Source organism: Cariama cristata, unplaced genomic scaffold (assembly GCF_000690535.1).
Source record: "Cariama cristata isolate BGI_N322 unplaced genomic scaffold, ASM69053v1 scaffold35024, whole genome shotgun sequence".
Taxonomy (NCBI): Eukaryota; Metazoa; Chordata; class Aves; order Cariamiformes; family Cariamidae; genus Cariama; species Cariama cristata.
Genome location: NW_009611968.1, coordinates 55,696 through 78,789, shown reverse-complemented (window position 1 = coordinate 78,789; position 23,094 = coordinate 55,696). Strand labels below are relative to the sequence as shown.

At 37.0% G+C, this 23,094-nt stretch overlaps 1 protein-coding gene across 1 annotated transcript in view; it reads left to right on the top strand.

Moving 5' to 3' along the window:
• Nucleotides 1-444: 444 nt before the first annotated feature.
• The window catches only part of RPAP2 (RNA polymerase II associated protein 2), a gene marked incomplete at its 5' end in the record, with an annotated part of 44,769 nt that continues 22,119 nt past the window's right edge, over nucleotides 445-23,094 (top strand). Inside the window, 10 exons of the mRNA XM_009698432.1 lie at nucleotides 445-490; nucleotides 1,499-1,613; nucleotides 2,271-2,369; nucleotides 3,407-3,472; nucleotides 4,701-4,789; nucleotides 7,073-7,108; nucleotides 8,007-8,937; nucleotides 9,254-9,348; nucleotides 11,799-11,879; nucleotides 18,882-18,950. Coding sequence (XP_009696734.1) covers nucleotides 445-490; nucleotides 1,499-1,613; nucleotides 2,271-2,369; nucleotides 3,407-3,472; nucleotides 4,701-4,789; nucleotides 7,073-7,108; nucleotides 8,007-8,937; nucleotides 9,254-9,348; nucleotides 11,799-11,879; nucleotides 18,882-18,950 — 1,627 coding nt within the window. The remainder of the gene's footprint in view (nucleotides 491-1,498; nucleotides 1,614-2,270; nucleotides 2,370-3,406; nucleotides 3,473-4,700; nucleotides 4,790-7,072; nucleotides 7,109-8,006; nucleotides 8,938-9,253; nucleotides 9,349-11,798; nucleotides 11,880-18,881; nucleotides 18,951-23,094) is intronic.

The following is a 23,094-nucleotide window of genomic DNA, read 5'->3' as shown; positions in this document are numbered from 1 at the left end:
GGCGTCCAGGCCGCCTTGTCGAGTCCTGCCCGGAGCAAAATCCAGTAGCGGGGCAGTTGGAAAGGACAGCGTTTGCCAGCAGTGGGGTGCAGGGGTAAAGCCGGGCTGGAGTGACGGTGGAGAACCAGAGTGAGTGTGGTTGGTGCAAAATTACTGTCAGAATTATTTTTCCTTTAGCTTGGTGACTATACAAAACATGATGAATGAGGGTAATGAGAGACTTGGGCCTGTCTGTGCTGACACTTATAAAAAGCACGTCTGTCTAATTGCTGAGTGGCTACTAGCTTATTGAAGTCACCCTCAGCCACCAAAAGCAAGTTTCTAAGCGAATTTTTTTATTATGTTTAGAGGTTTTAATATTTTTCAGGTTCCAATATTTTCCACTGTTAAAGGAAGAAAGTACTCTAATTTCTATATTTCTACGTTTGTATATTTGATTTCTAGGAAATAAGCATTCAGCTGCTCTGAAGAATGAAGATGCTGCTCAGAGGTATAATTTCTAACTAACAATATGTGGCATTCGTGTTGTTTTGCCTTGCTTTGAAATGGCATTCTCTGCCTTGCGTCTTTTTTCACTTTCTCAGAGTACCATGACTAATTTCAGGAAATCGCCAGCATCAACATTGTGCAGGCCTGTTTGGAGTGATGCTGTGTAACTTCTAACAGCATGCATGTCTGTGCATTGTATAATATGCTAAAAGTTTATGAATCTAAGCTCCACAGTCGCATTTCCTTACTCTCTAGTGCTAGCTTTTTGCCATCTTAGTTTCTTTGCGTACCTGCCATTTTTCTTTATTCACTTTAAAAAACAAACTTGAGAGGAAAAAACACTTTCTGCCATGGACAATTACCTTGAATATTCATTTGATTCTGTAGTAGAGCTATGCTTCCAGGTGAATAGTGTAGACCTCGATTGGTTAAGACAGCAGAATGACACTACTTTAACAACTTCTGTGGGAAGCGCTGCCAAATGGAGGTCAGAGACACCTAGATCGTGTCACCATATCTTGGGGTATTTGCTGACAATAGAATAGTGGCAAGACTCGGGAACACTCAGGAAATCTACCGTAGTGGGATTTATTCCTTCCTTTACTTTGTACTTTTGCACTCAGTCTTGTCCCAATCCTGCTTTCTTTCTGCTCTTCATGTCTCATCCAGCTCCCGTTCTCCTGGCAACACTCCATAAATTGTTTGTCCCAGGCTTTTTCCAGGCAGTTTTGGGTTTCCCTCTCTTGCAAGAAGAGTTGGGTAACCTTGTATGGAATTGTTGTAATGCAGTGAGAATCAATACTTTCCCTGAGGGGGGTGGAAATAAAGCAAACTAAGATTGGAAACTCTTTTGTGGTTATTACAAAATTACTAGTCCAGTTACTTGTTGCTTTGTTTGGCCAGCTGCAGAAAAAAGCTACTGTATTTCAGAAAGAAAGATAAAGATAGGACTGGAGAATTGTTTCTGGAAATCAGCCCTCTGTGTCATTCAGTATGTCTTCTGTTACAGGAAAGCAGCTTGGGAGGCTGCTGTGAGAAAGAAGATTGAATTTGAGAAAAAAGCATTATATATTGTTGAACAGCTCCTGGAAGAGAATGTTACTGAAGAGTTCTTTCTGAATTCTGTACGTGTTGCAACTTTTTATACTGTTTTGTGTCTTAGTGTTCAGCGTTTTGGTTTTTTAAGTTCTTGGAACAATTTGCAGCAAAGTAGACAAACCATTTATTATTCCCTCTGTTGTTAGCTCTGATTATGATTGCCTTATTTTCAAGGGTTCTGCAGTGAAAACATGCCCTAGTTTTGCAGGACTGTTATTACCACAGCCTTTGTTTATGCTTCTGTGGTTCTGGACTGATATATGAAGTATAAAAATTTAGGTCTACATCATGTCATCTGTGACTTCAGACAAAGTCTCTATAATGCACCACAGTTTATCTGGCAGCACGGGTTTGCTGGAACAGTATGATGATTACTCCTGTTACTGTTGTAAATTGGCTGATAAATAAGTGTGCAAAACATATAAGTAGAGGAAAATTAAGAAAATAGGTGCCATGCTAGAGGCAAAATTATGAAGCTCTTGTATATGTAAAAAGAAGTACCTATGTCTGTCTGCTTTCCCTATTTACCCTTTTACCATTTTTACTGTGTAGGTTCTAAATGTTGTTTATTAAACTTACTAGATAACTTATTAAAAATATTTATTTGCTTATGACATCCCTTGAGTGCAAAAAATGACAGATTTTTCAGTATCTGTTGTTGGACTATTCTCTTGTCATTTTAGGGAAAATTTATTACTCCATCTCACTATAAAGACATTGTTGATGAACGGTCTATCATCAAACTATGTGGTTATCCTCTGTGTCAAAATAAACTGGAAAATGTAAGTTGTGTTTTATTAATACTATTATATAAGAATCTCTTCACAATTTTTATTCTCTTGCATTTTCCTTTTAATTTTAAACTTACAATATTAAACATAGATTAAAATACTGGCAAGTAATGGGCCAGTTGTCATATCATTCCATTTCAGTATAATCCTTCTGCAGTAAAAGGTAAAATTTGATCAGTTGACAACCATTACTGTATGACAGAATCAATTAGCATCTACTTTGACATTAATAGAGATGAATTAGGTATGGCTTCATGGCCTTCCTTTGTGCATGCAGAAACTTTCTAATCTTGTTCCTTCTTCAGTGTAACCACATATCTCTGTGGGAAGGATTGAGGAAAAAAATGGTACAATGTAGGGATATTACTACGTGAATGCATATACATCTGCTCTAAAAATGTATGTTACCTGTGTCAAAGTCTTAGGCACACTTATTTAGGTATGATATGTCAGAGCTTAAGCTGAACTCAGAGTTCAGTTAGATAACCTGTGATGTAATACCAGTTGTGGTACAACTGAGTATCTGAAAAAAAAAATCTACTCAAGGACAAAAAATCTTACTGTTTTGGACTTCATATGTCCCCACAGAAGTTCACTTGGAAACTGTATTATATTTTATGTAAGTTCCTCTCTGGGTTTGTCTGGGTAGTGGTGGGGGACTCTGACAGTACGGTCTCACATGCATATAAGTAGATATGGATTAAAGAAGGACCTGTCTGTAATTGCCCAACACTTATACATGAGTAAAGTTTCCAGCATGGCAGCTCCATTGTTTTAGGTTCAGCACTGGCTTTCTTGTAGATCTGAAGTTGTCTTCTACTGATAGTGAGATATAAATGTTCAAAAATAAATTGCTGCTTTTACGTCTGAGAAGATACAGTATCAAAAGAATTGAGAGAAAACATCATTGTAATGTGCAATTCAGTTAGAACATATTACACATACTAAAATATGTGAACTAAGATTGAAGTTTTCTGTAAAGTCATGATGGAAGTAACAGTCTTGCTGATGTAAGCATGTTATTTTAGGTGCCAAAACAGAAGTACAGAATTTCAACAAAAACGAACAGAGTTTATGATATCACTGAAAGAAAGGTATGGTAACAAGTCTACATCTAAAATGTATTTAATATTGTCTCAATATCAGAAATGAATTCTGTCACAGCATTCACATAGTGGCTTGATTCAGAGCCAATATGTTGGTTTTTATGAAAATAATTTTCAGGAACTGTTAGAATATGAAGTTTTTCGTGCATTTCAGTTTCTAGATGCTCTCTTTGGAAAGACAAAAACCCACTTATTTTCTTTTCTAAATTTAAACATAACATGGAAAGTTTTATTTGGATGGCAGTTTGAATGTGGTACAGCTGATCTGTTAAAAGACATTTGTGAAGAAGTGTTCTCTGTTTTGCTCCAGTATAGTCAGTGAGCTTTAGTAGGGTCAAAGTGCACATCCTTTTCATTCACTGAAGTTTGCAGTGGCCTACTACAAGTTACATCTTATGCATTCCTTAGTGTGACTACCTTTAGGGTTCTTTTTTTGAGGACTTTTCAACGTAAAACCTTTCTCTTCACAAAGCTGTTTGTTTCTGGAAGTGTATTCATGTGTGTGGTTGCATAAAAGTCATCTTTGCCTGCTCACAGGATACACAATCAACTGCAGGTGCTTAGACACTACATAGTAGGATCAGCATTTCTAGTTCCAGAACAAATTTCTTCAATGTCACTAGTATACCTTCCTTTCCTCTGGTTACAACCCTGGAATACACAAAATTCTGGGAATTACTTTCTCAAGGTACCAGGCAAGACTCTGAGAAGTGGGATGTTTTGTCTTGTTGCCTGATGCGAGTGTGCACGTTAATTTTTCATAGCTGCTGCCAAATTTTAGGTGTCCTTCTGAGTATTGCAAAATATCCAGGTTCTGTTGCTAACCAAAATTTTCATTACTAACACCTGAATTTTATTGCATGTCTTTTAAACTGTATGACCGTCTTGTTGGGTTAGGGATTGCTCTTTGAACAGTTCTGAGTTTTTAAAAAATTATTGTTATGTAGAATCCAACACTGGTTTGCTTCTCAGTGTGTAATAGGAAAGCAGAAAAGTGGGGGAAAAAGAAGCAGCCTAAAGTGGCTTGTGGGGAATGGGATAGATTTATTTGATAGGTTTGGTTTCTCAGGTGAATTAAAAACTTGGTCATAGGCTTAAAAAGAAATGTGAATTCGTACTTCATTTTACACACATAAAAACCAATGACTTTTGTACCTTTCTATGAGTATTAAAGTTGTCTTTAGTCGTATTTTCTTGCTTTCTCTCTTGTTTCCAGTGCTTTTGCAGCAACTTTTGCTATAGAGCATCTAAATATTTTGAAGGTCAAATTTCCAAAAGTCCAGTATGGATGCGAGAAGAAGAAAAGTAAGTATAATCTTATACATTCATTGCTCCTTTTGAGAATATTATTTTCTCTATCAAAGCTGCAATGCTAATTAATTAGCTGCAGTGCATCAAAATGATTCGGCTGAAGAGAGGTAATTGATGTTAACATGTTAGCTTAGCATAGTGTTCGTCTTACAAGTGTGGTTGCCATATTAATTACAGTAATTGGCACGACTCAGTACTACTTGTGACTACCTAGTAGACATGACCATGTTAGTTTAGCGGGCAGACTAATCATAAATAATAGTCAACTCCTATTAACTTTAAAACTTACTAGGATTGCATTTTTACAAAGCTTGTAATGTACAGGGTGAATTAATCTTACCCTGTTACAAGAGATTTTCTAATTTTAGCACAGCACTTGGCATTGGTCTTAAGGTTAGACTACAAATGCTTGCAACTGAAAGCAGACTATAGCACGAAGAGGCTCTTTATCCTGTCTAAATTTCAGATTGCCCATTTCCTGTTATTACTGTAGCACTCGTTTTGGAACACTGATGCAGTCCATGTGCTTAGCTTAGGAAGCATAGGCTTGCAAATAATGAATTGAGCCAATGGGTGTCACTGTTTAACAATAAATACTTGCGTAGAGGCTGTTCAGCTGAATTTATTCAGTTTTTGTTCTCCAAGACCCTACTTTTCATAGTCTTCTGGTTTTCAACAAAAGAAACTAGCTGAAATTATATATGTGAGCTCATTTTCACGGTTCAGATCAGTCACACGAAATATCTGATCAATGAGAGAAGGCGTTTAGAGCAGCCTGATCTGATCTCAGGGATTCTAGTAGGTAAAACTGGTCTCTTCATTAGATGTTTAAAGAAGTTTACCAGTGGTTTTATGCTATTGTTTTGCTGTCTTTAAAGAAAGTATTTCTAAAATTTCCCTTTATTCTTAATGTCCAAAGTGTGTAGTTCTGATGTGCCTGACATAGTTAATTGTTTATGCTGTGAGGTGACGGGGAGGCAGTATTTTCAAAAAACAAACAAACAAAACCCCAGGTAGTTCATGGCTAGGTGTGTCTGTTTTCACAACTGCATACATGTGCACACACTGATACATGTTTACACATTAGGATATCTGAAATTCTTTTGACAGAGAAACTACAACCTCAGCTTAAAACTCTGAAGACGAGTTATGTGGAGTTAATAATTTAAATCATTGTATGTTATCACCTTTAGTTTCCAGACTCAATTCAGTCGTATGAGTGGTGCAGCTTTCATCTTTTTAAACCTGTGGGGTTTTTATATACTGTCTGAGAGGGGTTAGTGTATTGACTGGCATTTAGTGCATGCTTAAAATGTTTTCTTTCATTCTTAGGACAGGTGGGTGAGGATTTCAACATTTAGTGTTGGATAAAATGAATAGCATTGTGATGCTGCCTCATAACTGAATTAAAGCAGATTAATTGCAAGTAGAGCTTTGGAAAGAAACTCATCAGAATTTGTTTAGTAATATTTCTCAGAGTTTCTGGAAACCTTTGAACTCCATTTTCTTAAAACAGTATGACTTGATAGCCTAATTTTTAACAAAGTATAATTTTAAATAAGTAAGATATTCTGAATATTTATATTTTTTGCATTAATTTGGAGCATTTTGCTATAAATGGCCCAGGATTTTTTTTACTATAGGGACTTTGTGACCTATGAGGATCTTGGCGTGTTTACTTTGTTGAAGAGGAGACCAAAGGTGATCTGAAAGCAGTCTACAACTAGTTGGAAAAAAGTTACAAAGATTACAGAGCCAAATTATTCGTGGTTGATGGCAGAAAACTTAACAAGGGATGATGGCCACAGATTATCACATGGATGGCTCAGGTTGGACATTGGGAAAAAAAACTGCAGTAAGGTTATGATGGAATGAAACAGGATACTCAGCAACATTTTGAAATCTCTATCTTTGGAGGTTTTCAAGATTTGAACTTCATGAATTTGTGGCTGACCTAATCTAGTGCTGGTGACAATTGCATTGCAAGCAGAAGGTCAGACTAGAGACTTCAGAGGTCCTGTCTGACTAACAGTTGTGTGACTTGCTGATTCTGTTAAATGTTGTTCAACATAACAGCATTGTGCTGCAGGCATGCTAGTCGTGCTCTGTGAACATGTAGGTATAAACCTGTTATCGCAAATCCTGCTTTGAACACAGGGTGTTGGACTAGAAGATCCTCAGATATGCTTTCTAACCTCAACTATGTATTTTATGTATTAATGTGTATTTAAAGAGCATTGATTTAGCAGATCTTCATTCTTTGTCTTCTTTTTGCAGACCACCAGACATAGAGCTGCTGAAGGAGGGACAGAGGTACACTGAACAATTATTTTTTTTTTTTTTGTTATATGCACTTATAGTTAGAAATATTAGCATCCTATGAGGTGAAAGGGGAATCTTTGATTTCCTGTGTTATAGAAAAGACCTTATTAGAACCCACACAAAGGACTATTGGTCTTGTTTAGTTTTTTCATTTGTGATTCTAAAACAGCATATTTGATCTGTATGATTTAGTGTACAGCTGCTCTTGCCCTGTATGTGTTAACTGAGCCTGTTGAAACCTGAAACAAATACACTGTTTGTACTTTGCATATTTTATACCATCTATTCCTTATAAAAAAAAGGTACCAATTATATGTGATGAAAGCTTCTGTACTTCTTAATCTTAAAATATTTATATCAGCTAAAATTAAATCATTCTAATCTGTCATCTCTCTGTACCTTGCTGTGTATTGTGACTTTTTGTTTGTTTTCTTTTTCAACACATGGCCATTAGGTGGCAAACTTACATATGCTAAAACCAGCTCTGCTGTCCTCCTTATTTTAGGGTACTGTATACCTATATATGTTAAGATGCCTATCTTCGTTTTAAAATTGCACTATTCATCATGCTAAGTCTGACATTATTCTGTTGTCTTTAATAACATTTTGTTTACTATTCTTTTCTAACTGCCAATAAGCAACTGAGAACTCACTTCTCTAAATAGTGTTGATAATTTTCATTTTGATTGCAGAACATTAAAACTCTTTGAGTTCAAGAAGACTTTTAGAAAAGCAGCTGTGATTTCTTAAAGCAAAATAGTACAGTTCTACTATAAGGGAAAAATACTTCATTTATCTTTCTTACATGAATGAAATGTAAGGCAATGAAAAGCTATTACAGGTAACACCTATTTCTTACTTCATTGATGGCTTCTGTTTTCTGTTACAGTGGACAGTCTGGAGAAGAGGTGCAACTACGTGATGAAATAATTAAAGCCTCTGACATTGAAAATCCTGGGATATCTTCAAGTCCATATGAATCTCATTCTTGTGACACAGTCAGTGACAGCAGTAGTGATACTGAACAAGAATTTGTTTCTTCTGTCCTACCAGGAAGTCAGTCACGTTCAGTCAATTTTGCACAGCAATTGCACAGAAACAGCATCCTCAAAAAGAAGCACGCTCAGAAAGTCTGTTCCAGCTCTAAAACTGAAGACTCAGATGTGACAGAAGCCACTGAACGACTATCTAATTGTAAATTAGATGCTCAGGAAGAAATGCATGCTTGCTCTGTTCATAATAAAATAACTGCAACGCCTTCGAAAAATACTACTCTAGGGAAATCAAGTGCTTCAGAAAACTATGAAAGTACCTGTGGTTCACAGATAGTTTTTCTAGGTGTGAGCAAAAGAGGCGCAGAACATCTTAAAAGAACACTAGCTAACTCAAAAGAACATGAAAATCCTGAACTGAGGCATCCAGTTAATTCCAAAGGCAGTTTATTAGAAGTGCTTAAGCAGACACTTACGGAATGGAGAACTCAGGAAACTTTGAAATTTCTTTATGGCCCAAACTATACTTCTTTATGTTCATCAGAGTGCATATCATCTGCCAACCAGGAGAATGAAGAACTTGATGAGGATGACTTAGATACAGCTGATGATCTTAACACTGTTGCTATAGGGAAATCTGAAAACAGTTTGAACTATTCCTTACCTTTCACAGGCCCGAGTGGAATAGTTAAGCCTGTGCCTAGTTACAAAAAGTTAAAAGAAGAAACGGAGTTCCTAGAACTCCGAGTAAAAGAGTTCTACAAAGGAAGGTGCATCTTGGCTGAAGAGGCAGTGACACAAGCAGAGGAACATCCAAGCAAAGTAAGTGTCTGGTGGAATAGTCACGAGGCTGTGTAACGCCTGCTTTCAAAGAGCTATTACAAGCTCTTTGTTTCTGTCATCGTACATGGATAAGTATCTAGCACAGGGAAGGGGGAAAGCAGGTTAGCTGCACACTGTATGTTGGGTCAGATAAAGCAGGCTTCTGTCCATTAAGAAATCACTGGTTGGTTTGGATTTTTCTTATTCAGAGATAAGAGTTTTCTTATGTTTAAACATTTATTGATAAGCTGTGACTATTTTGATGTGTTGACTTTAATTAAATACTAGGTTATAGCTGTTAAAGTTTTTTTGTCCAATACAGGATGATCAACAGGAAGAGCTCACCTTCCCACTTGTTGATTCAAATGCACAAATGCAGATTAGAAAGCGAATCGTCCTTGAAAAACTGAGAAAAGTGTAAGTATCCTTTACTTTGGTAAATGTCAAGCTGAAGTTGGTGCTCATTCATCATCATTTTAAGTAACAAACACACTGTGCAAGGACGTTCTGGCTTTTTCTAGGTGGCCTTATTCATCATTATTGGCCATGATTATTTATTATTATAAACCCACTATTGCCCTAAAGAACTTATTTCTGAGACAGTCATCTGCAGAACGGTTGCAGATGTCAGTTTGCACAGCCTGCTGAGGTAGATGTCAGAATCTCACTAGTAAGGTGTTCTCTAGAAGAAATCTGTCCCTTCCTACAACCATTGGAGCTTGTAGTTGATGGCATTCCAGGCTGGCATGACAGCATGTTCCCACTCTTTAGTAGTTGGCAGAAGCCAATGCAATTGTGCCATTACAATGAAAATTTCTGTAGTCCTTGGATCTAAGTGGTGGCGTAACACATGGACCTTAAAATGAGAATATGCGCTTCAAAAAAAAAAAAAGTCCACAGCAAGCTCTTTATTTAATCATCCTTCTTTCCCTCAGTTATCTGGAAATAATCTAAACTATTTGTAAGTTGTCTAAAAGCAGATTCTGATGGATGTAAAATATTAAATATTTCAAGAGCTGTATGTACCAACTGCTCAAGTCTAAACTGAAAACCTTGGAGTTGATTGGGAGGACTGCAAATACTTGTCCTGTACATTAGGCATACTGTTACTGTTAAACAAATCAACACAGAAGGAAGTGGTGTTTTCAGACCTCTCAATAGTTTAAGCAAAGATCTTACTGAAAGAGTTTCTAGTCCATGTTTGGATGGCTGGTATCAGCATGCCTCTAGCTACAACCATTAAAGGCCCTCAGAGTTGAATCTTAAAGCTTTCCAAGCATCAGACCTTTTTCACATATGTAAAAGGGCTTTGGAGTCCCAGAAAAGAGATTAAGGCATCTCTGCTGTAGCTGTTAAAATTATTAAATTGTCAACATTGAGAGGACCTTGAAAATAGTCCCATCATCAAGGCAACGCAGATAAATTAGTGTTTGAAGGCATGATTGTGGTGGTTTTGTGCTTTTCTATGGTAATATTTTGTGTTGGCTAGCCAAACTAGATTTTACAGTATCTTTTTTTCTTTAACTAAAAAAACCCCACGACCAAAACTCCCTCCTCAAAAAAAACTCCATTCTATTTCTCTCTGCCTCCAACAAGTGTGGACAGGCCACAGATACAGAATCAAACTATGCTGCAAGAAAGGTGGCTATCTGATCTTTTTGTAAGTGTCAATGTCATACAGATTTCAAGGACTACTACTGTATGGTAAAGCAGTTTCTCTGCCCCTTCAAATATTTCCACAAGCTTGTCAGTCATTTTCAGCTTCTAGCAAAATTTGTGTTAAACTTAAAAGTCTCATACTCCATGAATAGAGGATGAGAAAGTCAGAATGTTTTTTTTCTTAGTTTCTTCAAAGGTTTTATTCTTGACTATCCCCTTCTTTCATTGATCATTTTAAATTTCATGAGGTGAGCAGTAGTCCTGTCACACTCAAGAGAGACTATTTTCGTTGTGATAAAGCAATGATTTCTTGGTGTGTTCAGATGAAGTCAGTGGGAACATGAATATGCCCAGCATCATAAGAGTCCTGTGTTCAGTTTTGGTAAAACATGTAGTGATGTAAAGGAGAATAGAAATCTTGATTCTTCCAGCAATATTGATGCACCATGTGCATATGTGCATATAAATGTAAATAACTGCATACACAAATGCAAGAGGATATTAACTGTTAAACAAGGAAATAGAGGCAAAAGTTTCATCCTAAATGTGAAAAACAATGCATGTTATTTCCAGCAATTGGGGATACTGACAACTAGTTAAACAGTGTGTGTGGTTTGTTGTGTGCTGTGTCAATTTTTACGCACACTCAAGTAGGGAGGCAATCTGTCTTTTTCTTTCTTTTGAAATTTTCTGATTACCCTGCTATCATCTGGATTCCAACTATCAGGCTTACATCTGTTGCATCTACGTGAGTCTGAGGTTAGAAGATGCGTTCTCTGTGCAAGCCTCATTTAGACATGTGGTTTCATTTTGTATTGTTAGTTTTGAACCAAGTAAATATAAATATTTGAAACATTTATGAGGCCTGGAATTCTAATCCTTATAATGTTAACACTGATTTTTTTGGTAAGAATGTCTTGTCAGAACTGAAATGCGAAGTTAATAAGAGTACGCATGTAAAACTATATTTAATTTCTTCATGTTCACACTGAACTAGAGCTACTTCTTTTTAAAAACAACCTGTTGTAAAGCGAAGGTGTTGCACAAACACCACTCAGAGGAATCTGAAATGTAAACTACGGGCCTGATTTGCTGCACAGAAGTCAATCTCTTTTTATTAACTTCCATGAGCTTTGGTGGAAGTCCTACTTGAGAAGAAATGAGAAAGAGAGGAAAATGTAGATTGACTGGTGTCTTTTGCCTTCTAGATTACCTGCAGTTTTGGGTCCTCTTCAGATGACTCCAGGTGATGTTTACACAGAGCTAAAAAATCTTGTCAAAACTTTCCAGTGAGTATTGGTCTTTATTTAGAGATTCTTCTTGATTGATTAATTAAATATGCTGTTGAATGATTTGTGATTTGGGCATAGAGAGGGCCCCATTGTAGATTTGCCCTTTTCTAGCTGTGTGTTCATGTAGGTAATGTCACATTCCCTGTGGACTAACAAGTCAGCCCTTTCCCTGCTCCTGACAGTGGCTAGGTCACCAGGAGTATTTGTAGATTTTTAAAAACTAGGCCAGTGGTCTCTGGAGGATGATGGTGAGTCTTTTAAAGGTTCTGCTACCTCGTCACCTCCTATTAAGCGTGAGTTTCTGAGATCTGTTGCTTTCTTTTGCTCTGGCTCTCTGCAGCCAGGCTAAATGGTTTTAATGTGATTAATAATTGTTACCACAAACTTCTAGAGCCAGGAAGAAGGTCCAGTTTGACCTGTCTTGTTCTTGATTTCAAGGGGAAGTAGATCTGGTGGAAGTTTTATCACCACAGATGAAGCTTCTGCTTCAGTCAGAAGCACTATAAAGACAGTATATGGAAACACTGGAACACTGGGATAAAGAAGGAGGGAAAACAGAATGGTGGTAACTTCTCTGAACATTTTTAGGTTTTCTTTGGGACACAACTCTCATAACTTGGACCCAGATCATGTCCTGCATCTTGAAGTATTGTCAGGAAAAGGAGCGACAACAGTTGCTAACTCTGTACGTTGTCATCCACACCCCCCCCCCACACACCCCCCCCCAACATTTCTAACCTGCATGAGGTTTACATGTAAATTTTCCAAAACTCAGGCTTTTGTGAATAGAAACCCAGCTCTACCTGATTCCTTATGATTTACCTGACATCTGGAAGGGCACCACTAAAACACAGATCTCTATATGCAGGATTTCTTACTATGGAAGATAGTCTTTTTCTTTCTGGTGACTCTGTGCATGATCTCTTTTATTTAAAAGAATTGTTAGTGTTTGAACTTGATTCTGTAACTGCAGCCTTTTAAGTTGTGATTAACCTTTTATTTTAACAACAACACTGAAACCAGGGAAGATATTTTTGGTTATATTGGAGCAGCATGTATATACCCTATATATACCTACTGTTTGAATAAGATCTTCGTGTCTTCAAACTTAAAACAGTTTTATTACTCTGCAGCCTAAATGCTGAACAGTCACTTTAGCTTATGGATCGGTAGAACTGCAAAAACACTTGGTCTCGTTCAGTCTACTTTTGTATGATTGATTATATAAGAAGTCCTGGAGGTTCTCAAAAGCGGAACTTCTCTTTTAAATAATTTTTGCCATTCAAAGACAATGTGGCCTGAATATGAAGTTTTAAAAGTGGTTTATAGCAAAGGAACCTTGAAGCCAAAATGGACTTCTAAAAACATATATATACACATCTGTGGATTTACAGAATGGACCCAAACGTAATTAATTTGGACTTTGATTGCAATACCTGGCTCATGTAGCAATAATTTATCATATTTTAAAAGTCTCCCCATACCTATTTCTGATCCTTCAGATAACAGTTCTTGAATTTATTTTTAAGTCTTTTTTTGCTAGGAAGTAAATTGACAGTAATGGTAGCAAGTTCTTGGGGCTGTCTTACTGTGAAGATTACAGATAAATTGCTTAGAAATTCAGCATTTTGGGCAGGGGCATGGTTGAAGACAATTGTGGGCACTACACAAGAATTTGTAAGTGCCTTTATATATTTCTCTCTCTCAAAATAAATGGAGTTTTATTGTCACTGGTAGTAAAATAATACAAAAATACAGGAAATAGGGAAGCAATAAAAACCTTTGGGCCCTTTCTCCTTGCGTTTCTGATACAGAACGGTTTGTTGATACACAAAAGCTAGCTCATGTATATTAAGATGAAGGCATAGGTTTGAATCTGCGGTTCTGTATAGGTTTACATTTACTTAATATGAATGGTCTGTCTGATTTTAGGTTGAATGCTTTGGCAGTGGGACCTGCAATAATTTTTAAATGGTATTTATGTTTGCAGGGTATAGAAATTTAAATGTTACTTTCTTTGTTAATGTAGTTAAAATGCTTAATGACTATGGTTAGGGAGCACTGACAAATGCTAGTGCTCTTTCTTACTTTTTGTACTGGAAATATTTTAGGCGGAAGAACTTGCCAAAGAGGATAGGAGATAAAACACATAGCTGAAGTACGGCTTAGCTGAAGAAGGGTAAAAGAGCATGTGGTGAACTAAGCAACAACGATTTTCAGCTCCATTGGTTTTTAAAGGAACACTTGCAGTTCAGCCTCCTTTGGGCAGCATTTTATTCAATCACCACTGCTGGGAAATGCACTAGAGGGATCTCAAGAGACATTTTAGAATGGTTAGAGCTCTTCCCAAACAAAGTCCCTCAGTGCCTGTAAGCTTTTGTTACGAAAACTGAGATGTCAAATAATTCTCCAGAGTATGTAAGGGCACTTTGTTAAAAGATCAAGAGAAAATTAGCTATTTATATATAAATCAAGGCTAAATTATTATGTTTGTAAAAGTGTGGTGGTTTGTTTGGGTTTTTTTAAGCATAATGTTTCAGATTGAAATAGAATTTCCTCTGTACCTTATGGTTGCAAGTATTTTAATTCCTTTTATGGAGCTTATCACTGACATTGAACTCTGTCGATGATATGATACAGGTGTTTCCTAAAGATGTATTCAAGACTTTTTATTGCAGCTTTGTCTTATCTTGTTTCCATAACAATGTTTTAGCTTTTAAATATGTATCATGAGTGTACGTTATCTAGTGTATACACTCACTAAGAGGCTTTTACCTATTCCTCTTGTTAAGTGGAATTTTAGGTTCTGGGTTTCAAGTCAATCAGCAATACTTTGTTGTAGATGAGGCTCTGTATGGAAATGTGAAATTACCTGAACGTTAATGCCTTTTTGCAAGTAAATGGGCTTCTTTTGAAGAGAGTCTAGAGTTACAACATTAGCTTATTTTTGCTGGTTGTCATCAAACTAAATTATACTACAGTACGTAAATATGTTCCTCTTTTTCAAGGTGTAGAGGAGCTGTCTTTTATGGTTAATCTGGTCTAGTTGAAGCCTCAAGAAGAGCAGTCTATGCTTTAGTATTTGCCTCTGCTGACCAGGGTTAGTTAAACTTCACTTATCTTGGTGCAAGCTTTGGAAAAATTCTAGACAACTGAGGGCCCCTAAAGTCACAACTTTATGTCCTAATCCCATGAAGTCAGTTTGCTGCCTTACAGAATAGGCAAATAGCCAAACTAACAGGTCAGATTCTTGAACTGAAGTTATGTATGCATACACCTGGGAATCTGGATGTGTGAACAAAAAGGCTGCTTCATTTACCAAGATGCTGATGACTTCACTTTGCAACAAAGATAAATTGTAAAACGAAAGACAGAAAGAAAATCTTCTGTTTGGGGCACATTTTTTTTCTTTTTCTCCCAGTGTATAGAACACAGACATACTGGGTAAAACTGAAAGACAGCAAGCATGGACCTGTTCAGATGAATGTTTTTTCACCAATGTACATTTAGTACCAATAGCTCATTGCTACTATCTATTAGTCAACTTCATAGCAGCATGTTAAAAACTGGGCTCATAGATTCATAGGTGACAGGTATATTCTCATTGTAAGGATAAGCAAACTTCTGGAAAAGGAAGTAACACTCAAGACTATAATTCATAAATAGGTATAAAGAAAAATACACTTTAAAAAGATCCTTTTATATTAGCCAGTTACATTTTCTTGCATCTTGTTCATAATACCTGATGCTAGGGTCCTGTTAGGGAATAACTATTTAACATAATAATCCTGGTGTCTTTCTGCCATTCCCTGTTGTGGAGAGTGTTCCTGTTATCAAATTGCTTCCCAGAAGTCCCAAGGAACATAATCCTGGTGAGGAAAGGGCAGTGAGCTCCTGCACTGCTGAATTTCCTCTGCCTTCAAGTTTGTGGTGTCTGTCGAAGTTCTTGCACAGGGTACTTGGGGATGTGCTTAAATCTGCTGCCACAGCAGGCACTGTGTACAAATCAGGCTGTCATTTGCTAATGGAGTTCTGCTAGCAATATTTGCAGCTGGCAGTAATTAAATGGGAAGACAACTAATGGAAAAGAACTACAACCAACTGTGTATGTTCTTTCTCTATCATTTTTGAGTTTTGTTTTTTTTTTTTTTACTTACTAGTTACTTTAACCTTGGACTCCCCTGTATTCCTACAACTTCCGTATTGGAGTTCACTTTCTTTGAAGGCTGGGCACTAGTCAGTTATTGGAGGGGTCATTTGTAATGGAATTCCTGTGCATCTCACTCTTTAGTCCTTTATCCTGTCAGCTTCTGCCACTTGGATCTATTTGCTCAGTCTGGGCTCCTTCCTAGAGTATTAAAACTGCTGCATGGGTTCTGCTGCCTACGGGGTGGTGGAAGCAGTCAAGTCCAGCTGCAGTGCATCTTGCTGGGGTGAACCACAACACCCACAAACTATGAACTAAGTGACCAACACAGCTATTTGGGATCATCCAACTTTGGGTAGGTGAGGGAGAATTTAGCCAAACTCTTTAACAGAAAATATTTCACTGCAAAACTCAAATAATGTACACAAAGTTTTGTGCAGTTTTAACATTTCCATGTTATATGTTTATGACAGAAATCTAGTGACCTTTCTTTCATGGATTCTTCTGAAATAACAGTTTTGGCTAGAGGCAAGGCAAAGAATTAATGAATCTATTTTTACAGAGGACTAGTACTTCTCTGTTTTCTGAAAGCTTTGCTCTTTGGAGGCCTTGTGTTGACACACAGCTTATATTTGAAAGTGACTGCCCTTCCACTGCTCCTTATTATTTAAGGCTTCACACCTGTAGGTTGCTAGCTTTAGTCTGATCTGCCTGAAATGGTTTTTTTCAGCTGCACAAGTGTTTTAGGACAGGTGGTGTACTGAAAGGTTACTCGTTTGGAAGCCTGACTGTTCATTCAGTCCAGTGACAGCAGTACATCAGCAGATGCATATTGCCATATCCTGCTGGTTATCTGTGTCTTTTGACTACTTCCTTCATAAATAGCATATTGATGGCAATGACTAGTGTTCAGACCTTGCCAATCAATACTAACATTGAATAAGAGTTAATTGACACAAATAACTGCATCTCTCAGTTTGTGTACAAGAATGACACCTTCCTGTGCTCTAATCAATAATAACTCCTTGTACAGCATTGAAATAAAGCTGCTTTCTCTATTTGACAGAGTTTTCCCAGGTGGCTTGGAGCTGTCTCTTCCATTGTGTCTCATCATAGCAGATTAACTGGAATGTTACATATGAATTGCCTGTCAAGATGATTCCATCAGGCATTTCTTGGTAGTGTTTATCACTGTTATCAGTATTGAGTCAAGACGTTCAGCCTTTGTTTTGTCTCTTGTTCTATAGCCAGAAAAATGTAACAGTTTACCAGGTACAAGCTTTGTTGCCAGCTAATGCCGTAGCTATTTCAAACAGTAATTGGTAAACAGGAATCTTTTAATGACAAAAATAATCTGTATTTGCTGGAACTACTGGTTCTAGTTTGACATGACAATTCTTGTACATATAGCACAAAACATTGCTTTTCCTTTCATTATGTAACAAAACTCAGGCTGTTGAGACACTACGTGAGTAATCATTGCTTGAAAGGCTTATTTTGTTGGAAAACTTGGAGATTTGAGGAGAGAAATAGGATAATAATGCTTTGATCATTACTATCCTTAAATAAAAAATAATTTTACTAATTTTTAATATCTTTCTGAAATAGGGAAATGCAAAATGATCCTATAAAACATCTTAATTATTACTGCATTTTTAATGACCATTTTGGATATAATTTTGGGGAACTAGTTAACAGAATTTGAATTTTAACAATGGCACGTACAAGTACTTTTATTTTTCCCCTTTTTAACACTTTTTTTGGATAACTGTATACTTGCCCAAAGAAATTTAAAAAAATACTGGGGAAGAAAGCCCTGGATTTTAATTTGTTGCCAGGTATTTAATATTAAGCAACCTCCCATCTTCACCAGTGCCTGTAGAAGTGGATATGAATGACAGGGTAGCTTCCTTCTGGATCTGAATTTATACAAGGCTGCATAGAAGGGAAGCTGAGACCAAGAAGGAAGCAAACATAGGGAGGCACTTGCCCCTCAGTATTTCTGTTGGATGGTGCCATCTGTCTGAATAAAATTAATTCTGCTAGCCTTTTTGAGTGCCTGCATAGCCACAGCTTCATTTTTAGCTGGGACTTTTCCATGAAATTGCTTGTCTTGAACACCATGGGTCATGCCTAAATTCAGCCATAGGAATTCACACGTGAATTGGTTTAAGTCAGATTAACATTTGACTTAAAACAGATATGTCTTATTATGAAGTTCAGCCAAATGGGTCAGCAGGTATGAAAAGCAGCAGCACTTTTCTTGAGCACTCATGTGGTTCTTGATTCACACCTCATTTTCTTGCTCTTGTATCTGCAGTGGCTGTCATTGCGTAAGTTAGAATTCCAAGTTTCCATTTTAAAAACAAGAATCATGAGAGGATTTTCTCCAGTATCTCATAAAATCCAGTCTGTTTCCACAACATTAGCTTTTACAGCAAATTGGGATCTGAAACCAACAGGGGGGAAGCTAAGTGTAAGAGGGCCCATCTCTGCAGAAACGCATGTGCAGTTCCTGAGAATTTCCCAGTGATTATGAGTGAGAGCTGAGCCCTCACAGCAGCCAGGACTATTTGTGAGCTAATTCAAAGAATTAATTTCTGTTCAGTCTTCCCCATCCCACTTTCATATAGAAAAAAAGAGACTTACTGGGAATTCTGCAATTCCTCCATTACAGGATAAGATGAGGGAGAGCCTGGAAGTTGGTGAATTGCTCAGCTACAGCTGTAATTGCTACATTGTAACTCAGTGTATTAAGTCTTTTAATGGTAGACTTAAATTTCAGCAGTTAAAATCTGTTCACTTTCACTCTGAAATTTTCTGATTTTTTTTTTATTATTATTATTTTTCAGGTTAACAAACAGAAATATTATTCACAAAATGCCTGAATGGACTATAATTGCTATTGTTTTGTTATCTGTGTAAGTACCCTTTCATGCCAAATATTTTCATACACAACTGTCTTAACTAGCCTATTGAGACTATGTTTAATTTTCAGATAAAAGGAGGGAAAGATTTCTTTAAATTAACAGAAATATTATTTCATGCAAATGAACTAAATTCTCTTGACAAAACAGGATTGTCCCACTTGCAACAACATGTTAACAATGGAAAAACTGAATGTTATGTTAAAAAAAGAAAAGTTAAGCTTTAAGGTTTTTTTAAGAGGGCTGGTGGGGTGAAGGAGGAGTATACTTCACACTCTTCCATTTGCTGCTGACAGGCATTCTTCCCCTCTCTGACAGTAGGACAAAATGATGTGTATTATATTATTTGAATTTGGCATAACTGTTACACTTTTCATTTCTCACTTCTAATTTCTTAAAAGATTTCACTTTCATGATTAAAGTCAAATTATTTCCATAAAGGTATGGTGTGCTTCTAAATATGTCTGTTTGGATATTATAGCAAACTTCTTTGAGAGGGGAAAGCTTTTTCGTCAACTTCCAAATTTCTGAAAGGAATACTGGGACCCAGTATTTTATTTTTATGAGGATTAGCTTTATTGCCTAAGATTATGATACTATAGTGCCTACAGTCCTCCTTAGCTTTGTTCTACTTACCGTAGAATTAAATTCTTTCCAAGGGTTTTCCTAATGGGAAGTCTAATTTTATTATAGTGTCTTTTGGTAAACTTCTACACAGAGGCATGATCTATAAAAGCTGTGGTCATATGCATCAAGTAACTTCCTTAATTTATATTTTCCAAATTCATGTACATTTCTGAAGTTAAAGAGATAAACTTTGCAGTGTGTAAAACAGACAGTTCTCTCACAAATTCGTATTAAACATTTAACATTAGTTCACCTTTTAAGAAATCACTGGTGGTTTCACACGGTGTCAGACCCTGCCTTCCAGTAGGGTTAAACCATCAAGCAATCTTTGTATGTCTTTCAGCTTGAATTACAAGATTGCAAAAATCTTATTCCAGAGACTGTTTATTACTGTGCTGCTGCCGCTGCTTTTGGGCTTCCTGGGTCACTGGAGCCTGTAGGACAGAGAAGTGCTTACAGGCATTCACAGGTCAAGAAGTGTTGTGGGCCAACCTCATAGCATCCCCAGTACTGCACTTACTTTCCTTGATATTACTTCAGTCTGACACATTGTTCTGGCTTTACTGTCCCAAGGAAGACTATACCAGCAGGCATTAGAGTAGGCTTCAGCGAGCCTTACATCTGTGTCACCCAGCCAGATACCGCTCAAATGATTCATTAAATCAGAACACAGAAAGTAACTTTACTTGAATGCCTTGGCATAAATTTTTTATCAACTATAAGAACAAATCTTTTGTCATTTTTACCATATATTCTTATGGTTGAACTGGTAATTTGTGAAACAGATCTTATGAATTTTTCAAGTAGTTTCTGAACATTTAAGGAAATGGTGACTCTTTTGATCAGAAGTTAAAATATGTTGCTGGTCTCTCTGCATATGATGAGCTCTAAATGTTTACAGACCTAATGATTGTTTTACAGTTGCTTTAAAACATTACACAAGTAGCAGGTAGTCTTGGTAGCAATCAGTGTAGAACCAGCAGAGAACCAAGGCTCTTTTTACTTTTGCTTTCGAAGAGTCTACCTCTAAACAAATTAACTATATTTGATCCTAAAACAGTAGATTTTATTTCTATTATTACTGTAGTAAAATCGTGAATAAAACTCCTGTTGACTTCAGCTTATTGTAAGGATCTTGCAAGCTCACCATCTTGAGATTTTGAACAAATTCTCTCAGCTGCCTCTTAGGAGATGATGTAGAAGAATGTGGATGGGGTAGAATGAGTATTAAGATTGCTCGAAGAAGATGATGAGTGTTGCATCATTTCCAAGACGATTAAAACAGAACATTTAATTATTTGGGTATTCAAATCAAACTTGAATATTTAGCAGAAGCCAGAGTGTGCAGGAAAAGACTACTGAGGACCTAGACAACACTTTGCAAACAGGTCCTCAGATTGTGGCCCTTTCTCACCTCCTGCAGTCTGCCAAGGAATCTGTTATATCTTACTAATATTGCTTATAAAAAGAATTAACACTCTATTAAGTCTTCTTGGGCTTCCCCTTAGCTATACTGAGAGATGATGCATGTTGCAGCACATGTAATGTATTTAGATCGCAGAATTGTATGGGGCTTGAGTCAGAGTGGCTCTTTATAGCTTCTGTCACTCAAAGAGGAGAACATTTTCAGAATATGTATTCACAGATCTTGACCTGGTCCCAGACACAGGATGCCCATTTTACTCCTAACACTAAACAGTGAAGTCGCATAAGCTGCACCCTGGAAGAGGTTAGTACTTCTTCTGTCTGAGAAGATGAGAGACCGTATTACAGGTACCTTGGGGCGCAGGAGGTGTAAGAACAGAGACTACAGAAGGCAGAGTGAGCATGGGATTTCAGGATGTACCTCAAAAGAAACTACTAAGACCTCAAGTATTTTTTTGTTGTTGTTTGGAAGGGGGCAGGGTTGGTTTGTTTAAAGTAGCAACTGTTGGACTTTGCTTGCAGCCCATTTTGTGCATTGATACTGTGGCTCACCACTTCCTTCTTGTATATGGCTAGCATGTGCTGAGGACTCAAACACCGTATGTAACTTCACAGTGTGCTTTCAGAGTGCCCTGACCCTTTTTGTGGTACACTGCTGGGCAGAATAACTGTTACTATCACTGCTGTATTGAATTCAAGTCTCATCACTGCTTAATACTTTGTATTATGTTATGATAATGCTATCTTCTCTTCACTGGAGTGTGCATATTAACTCTTTGCAGGATACAGCACGTTGGATAGTCATAACACCTAATTTTAGTGCTTAAGTTAGACCTAGGCTCCCTTTATAGTCTGCTGGTCCTCAAGAAGCTATTGGAAGTACAAGACTTCAGTATACTGTTAAAGAAACCTTGGCTTCTAATTCATTGCTCTGAAAAAAAGTGCCTGAAATTGAACAGTGTGACTATCTTTCTTGAAGTATAAAATGTTGGAGATCGCAAAAATGGAGCATTTCCTGTTCCTAGTTAGCAGCTGGATTTATTCAGTCAAATTATCATATAAAATATGGACAGCCAGTCTCAGCCTTTATTGAAAATCTAGCCTGAGGCACTCCTATCTTTACGATCAGCATGTTCATCAATGCTGTATCAGCCTTCTTGGAGTACACTTTGACAGCCAGACAATTACCGTCAAATAATTGCATTCATGCCTGTCATGGAGTGGGTGACTCTTTAAAATGATCTGTAGATCAAATTTCTTATTTACTTGTCATTTGTAGTAATTTTGGCAGTAGTAGATTTCTGTGTCTTCATGTTGCAATGTTTCGTATGTTAAGCAGAATTTTTTGTTACAGTAATAGCTGCTTTATAATGTACAGTAAACTAGAATACAGAAGTTGCATCTTTTTTCCCCTGAAGAACTTTGCAAGATACCAAATGAAGCAGATAAATAGGTACAAATACAGTAGTTTGAGTAAGAATGGAGAAAGCAGTGCGAAGATTGGTTGCTATATAAGCATGGGCACTTGCTGTTTTTAGTGTATACCCCTGGTACAGTCTAATGGAAAGCTTTCAAGATATTTTCAGGAAATGTCTGCTTTCATCTTACTTATCTGAGCTGGCTGGTTCCAGTGAACTGTGGTCAGCTTCATCTACAAAGCCTATGCAAGAGGTTCCCCTGCTAAAAGCTTTGAAGCATTTCAAAATGTTCTGGGATTAGTTTATAAGCATTCGGCTGCAGTATTTAAACAAACTCAAAATGACCATGATTGCTAAACAAAAGCCATCATTATATGTGTGCAGCCACTTTAGATAAATGTGTCATGTGGAGATGTACTCTAGAGGTTTACTCTCTTGGAGATAACAGTTCAGGAACTGGAGAATCTTGCGTTGGACTATGCATTTTTACTTCTTTGCACACGAGAGCACATCTATTGCTCAACACTGACATTTCTAAATTATTTTAAGATAAATTCCAATGTTTGTGATCTCTCTACTGTGTTCTTGTCTGAAAATGTCTGAATGTTTGAAATGTACAAACCTAATGTACAAATACATATTGGATATGAATCAGACTTGCAGAGTGA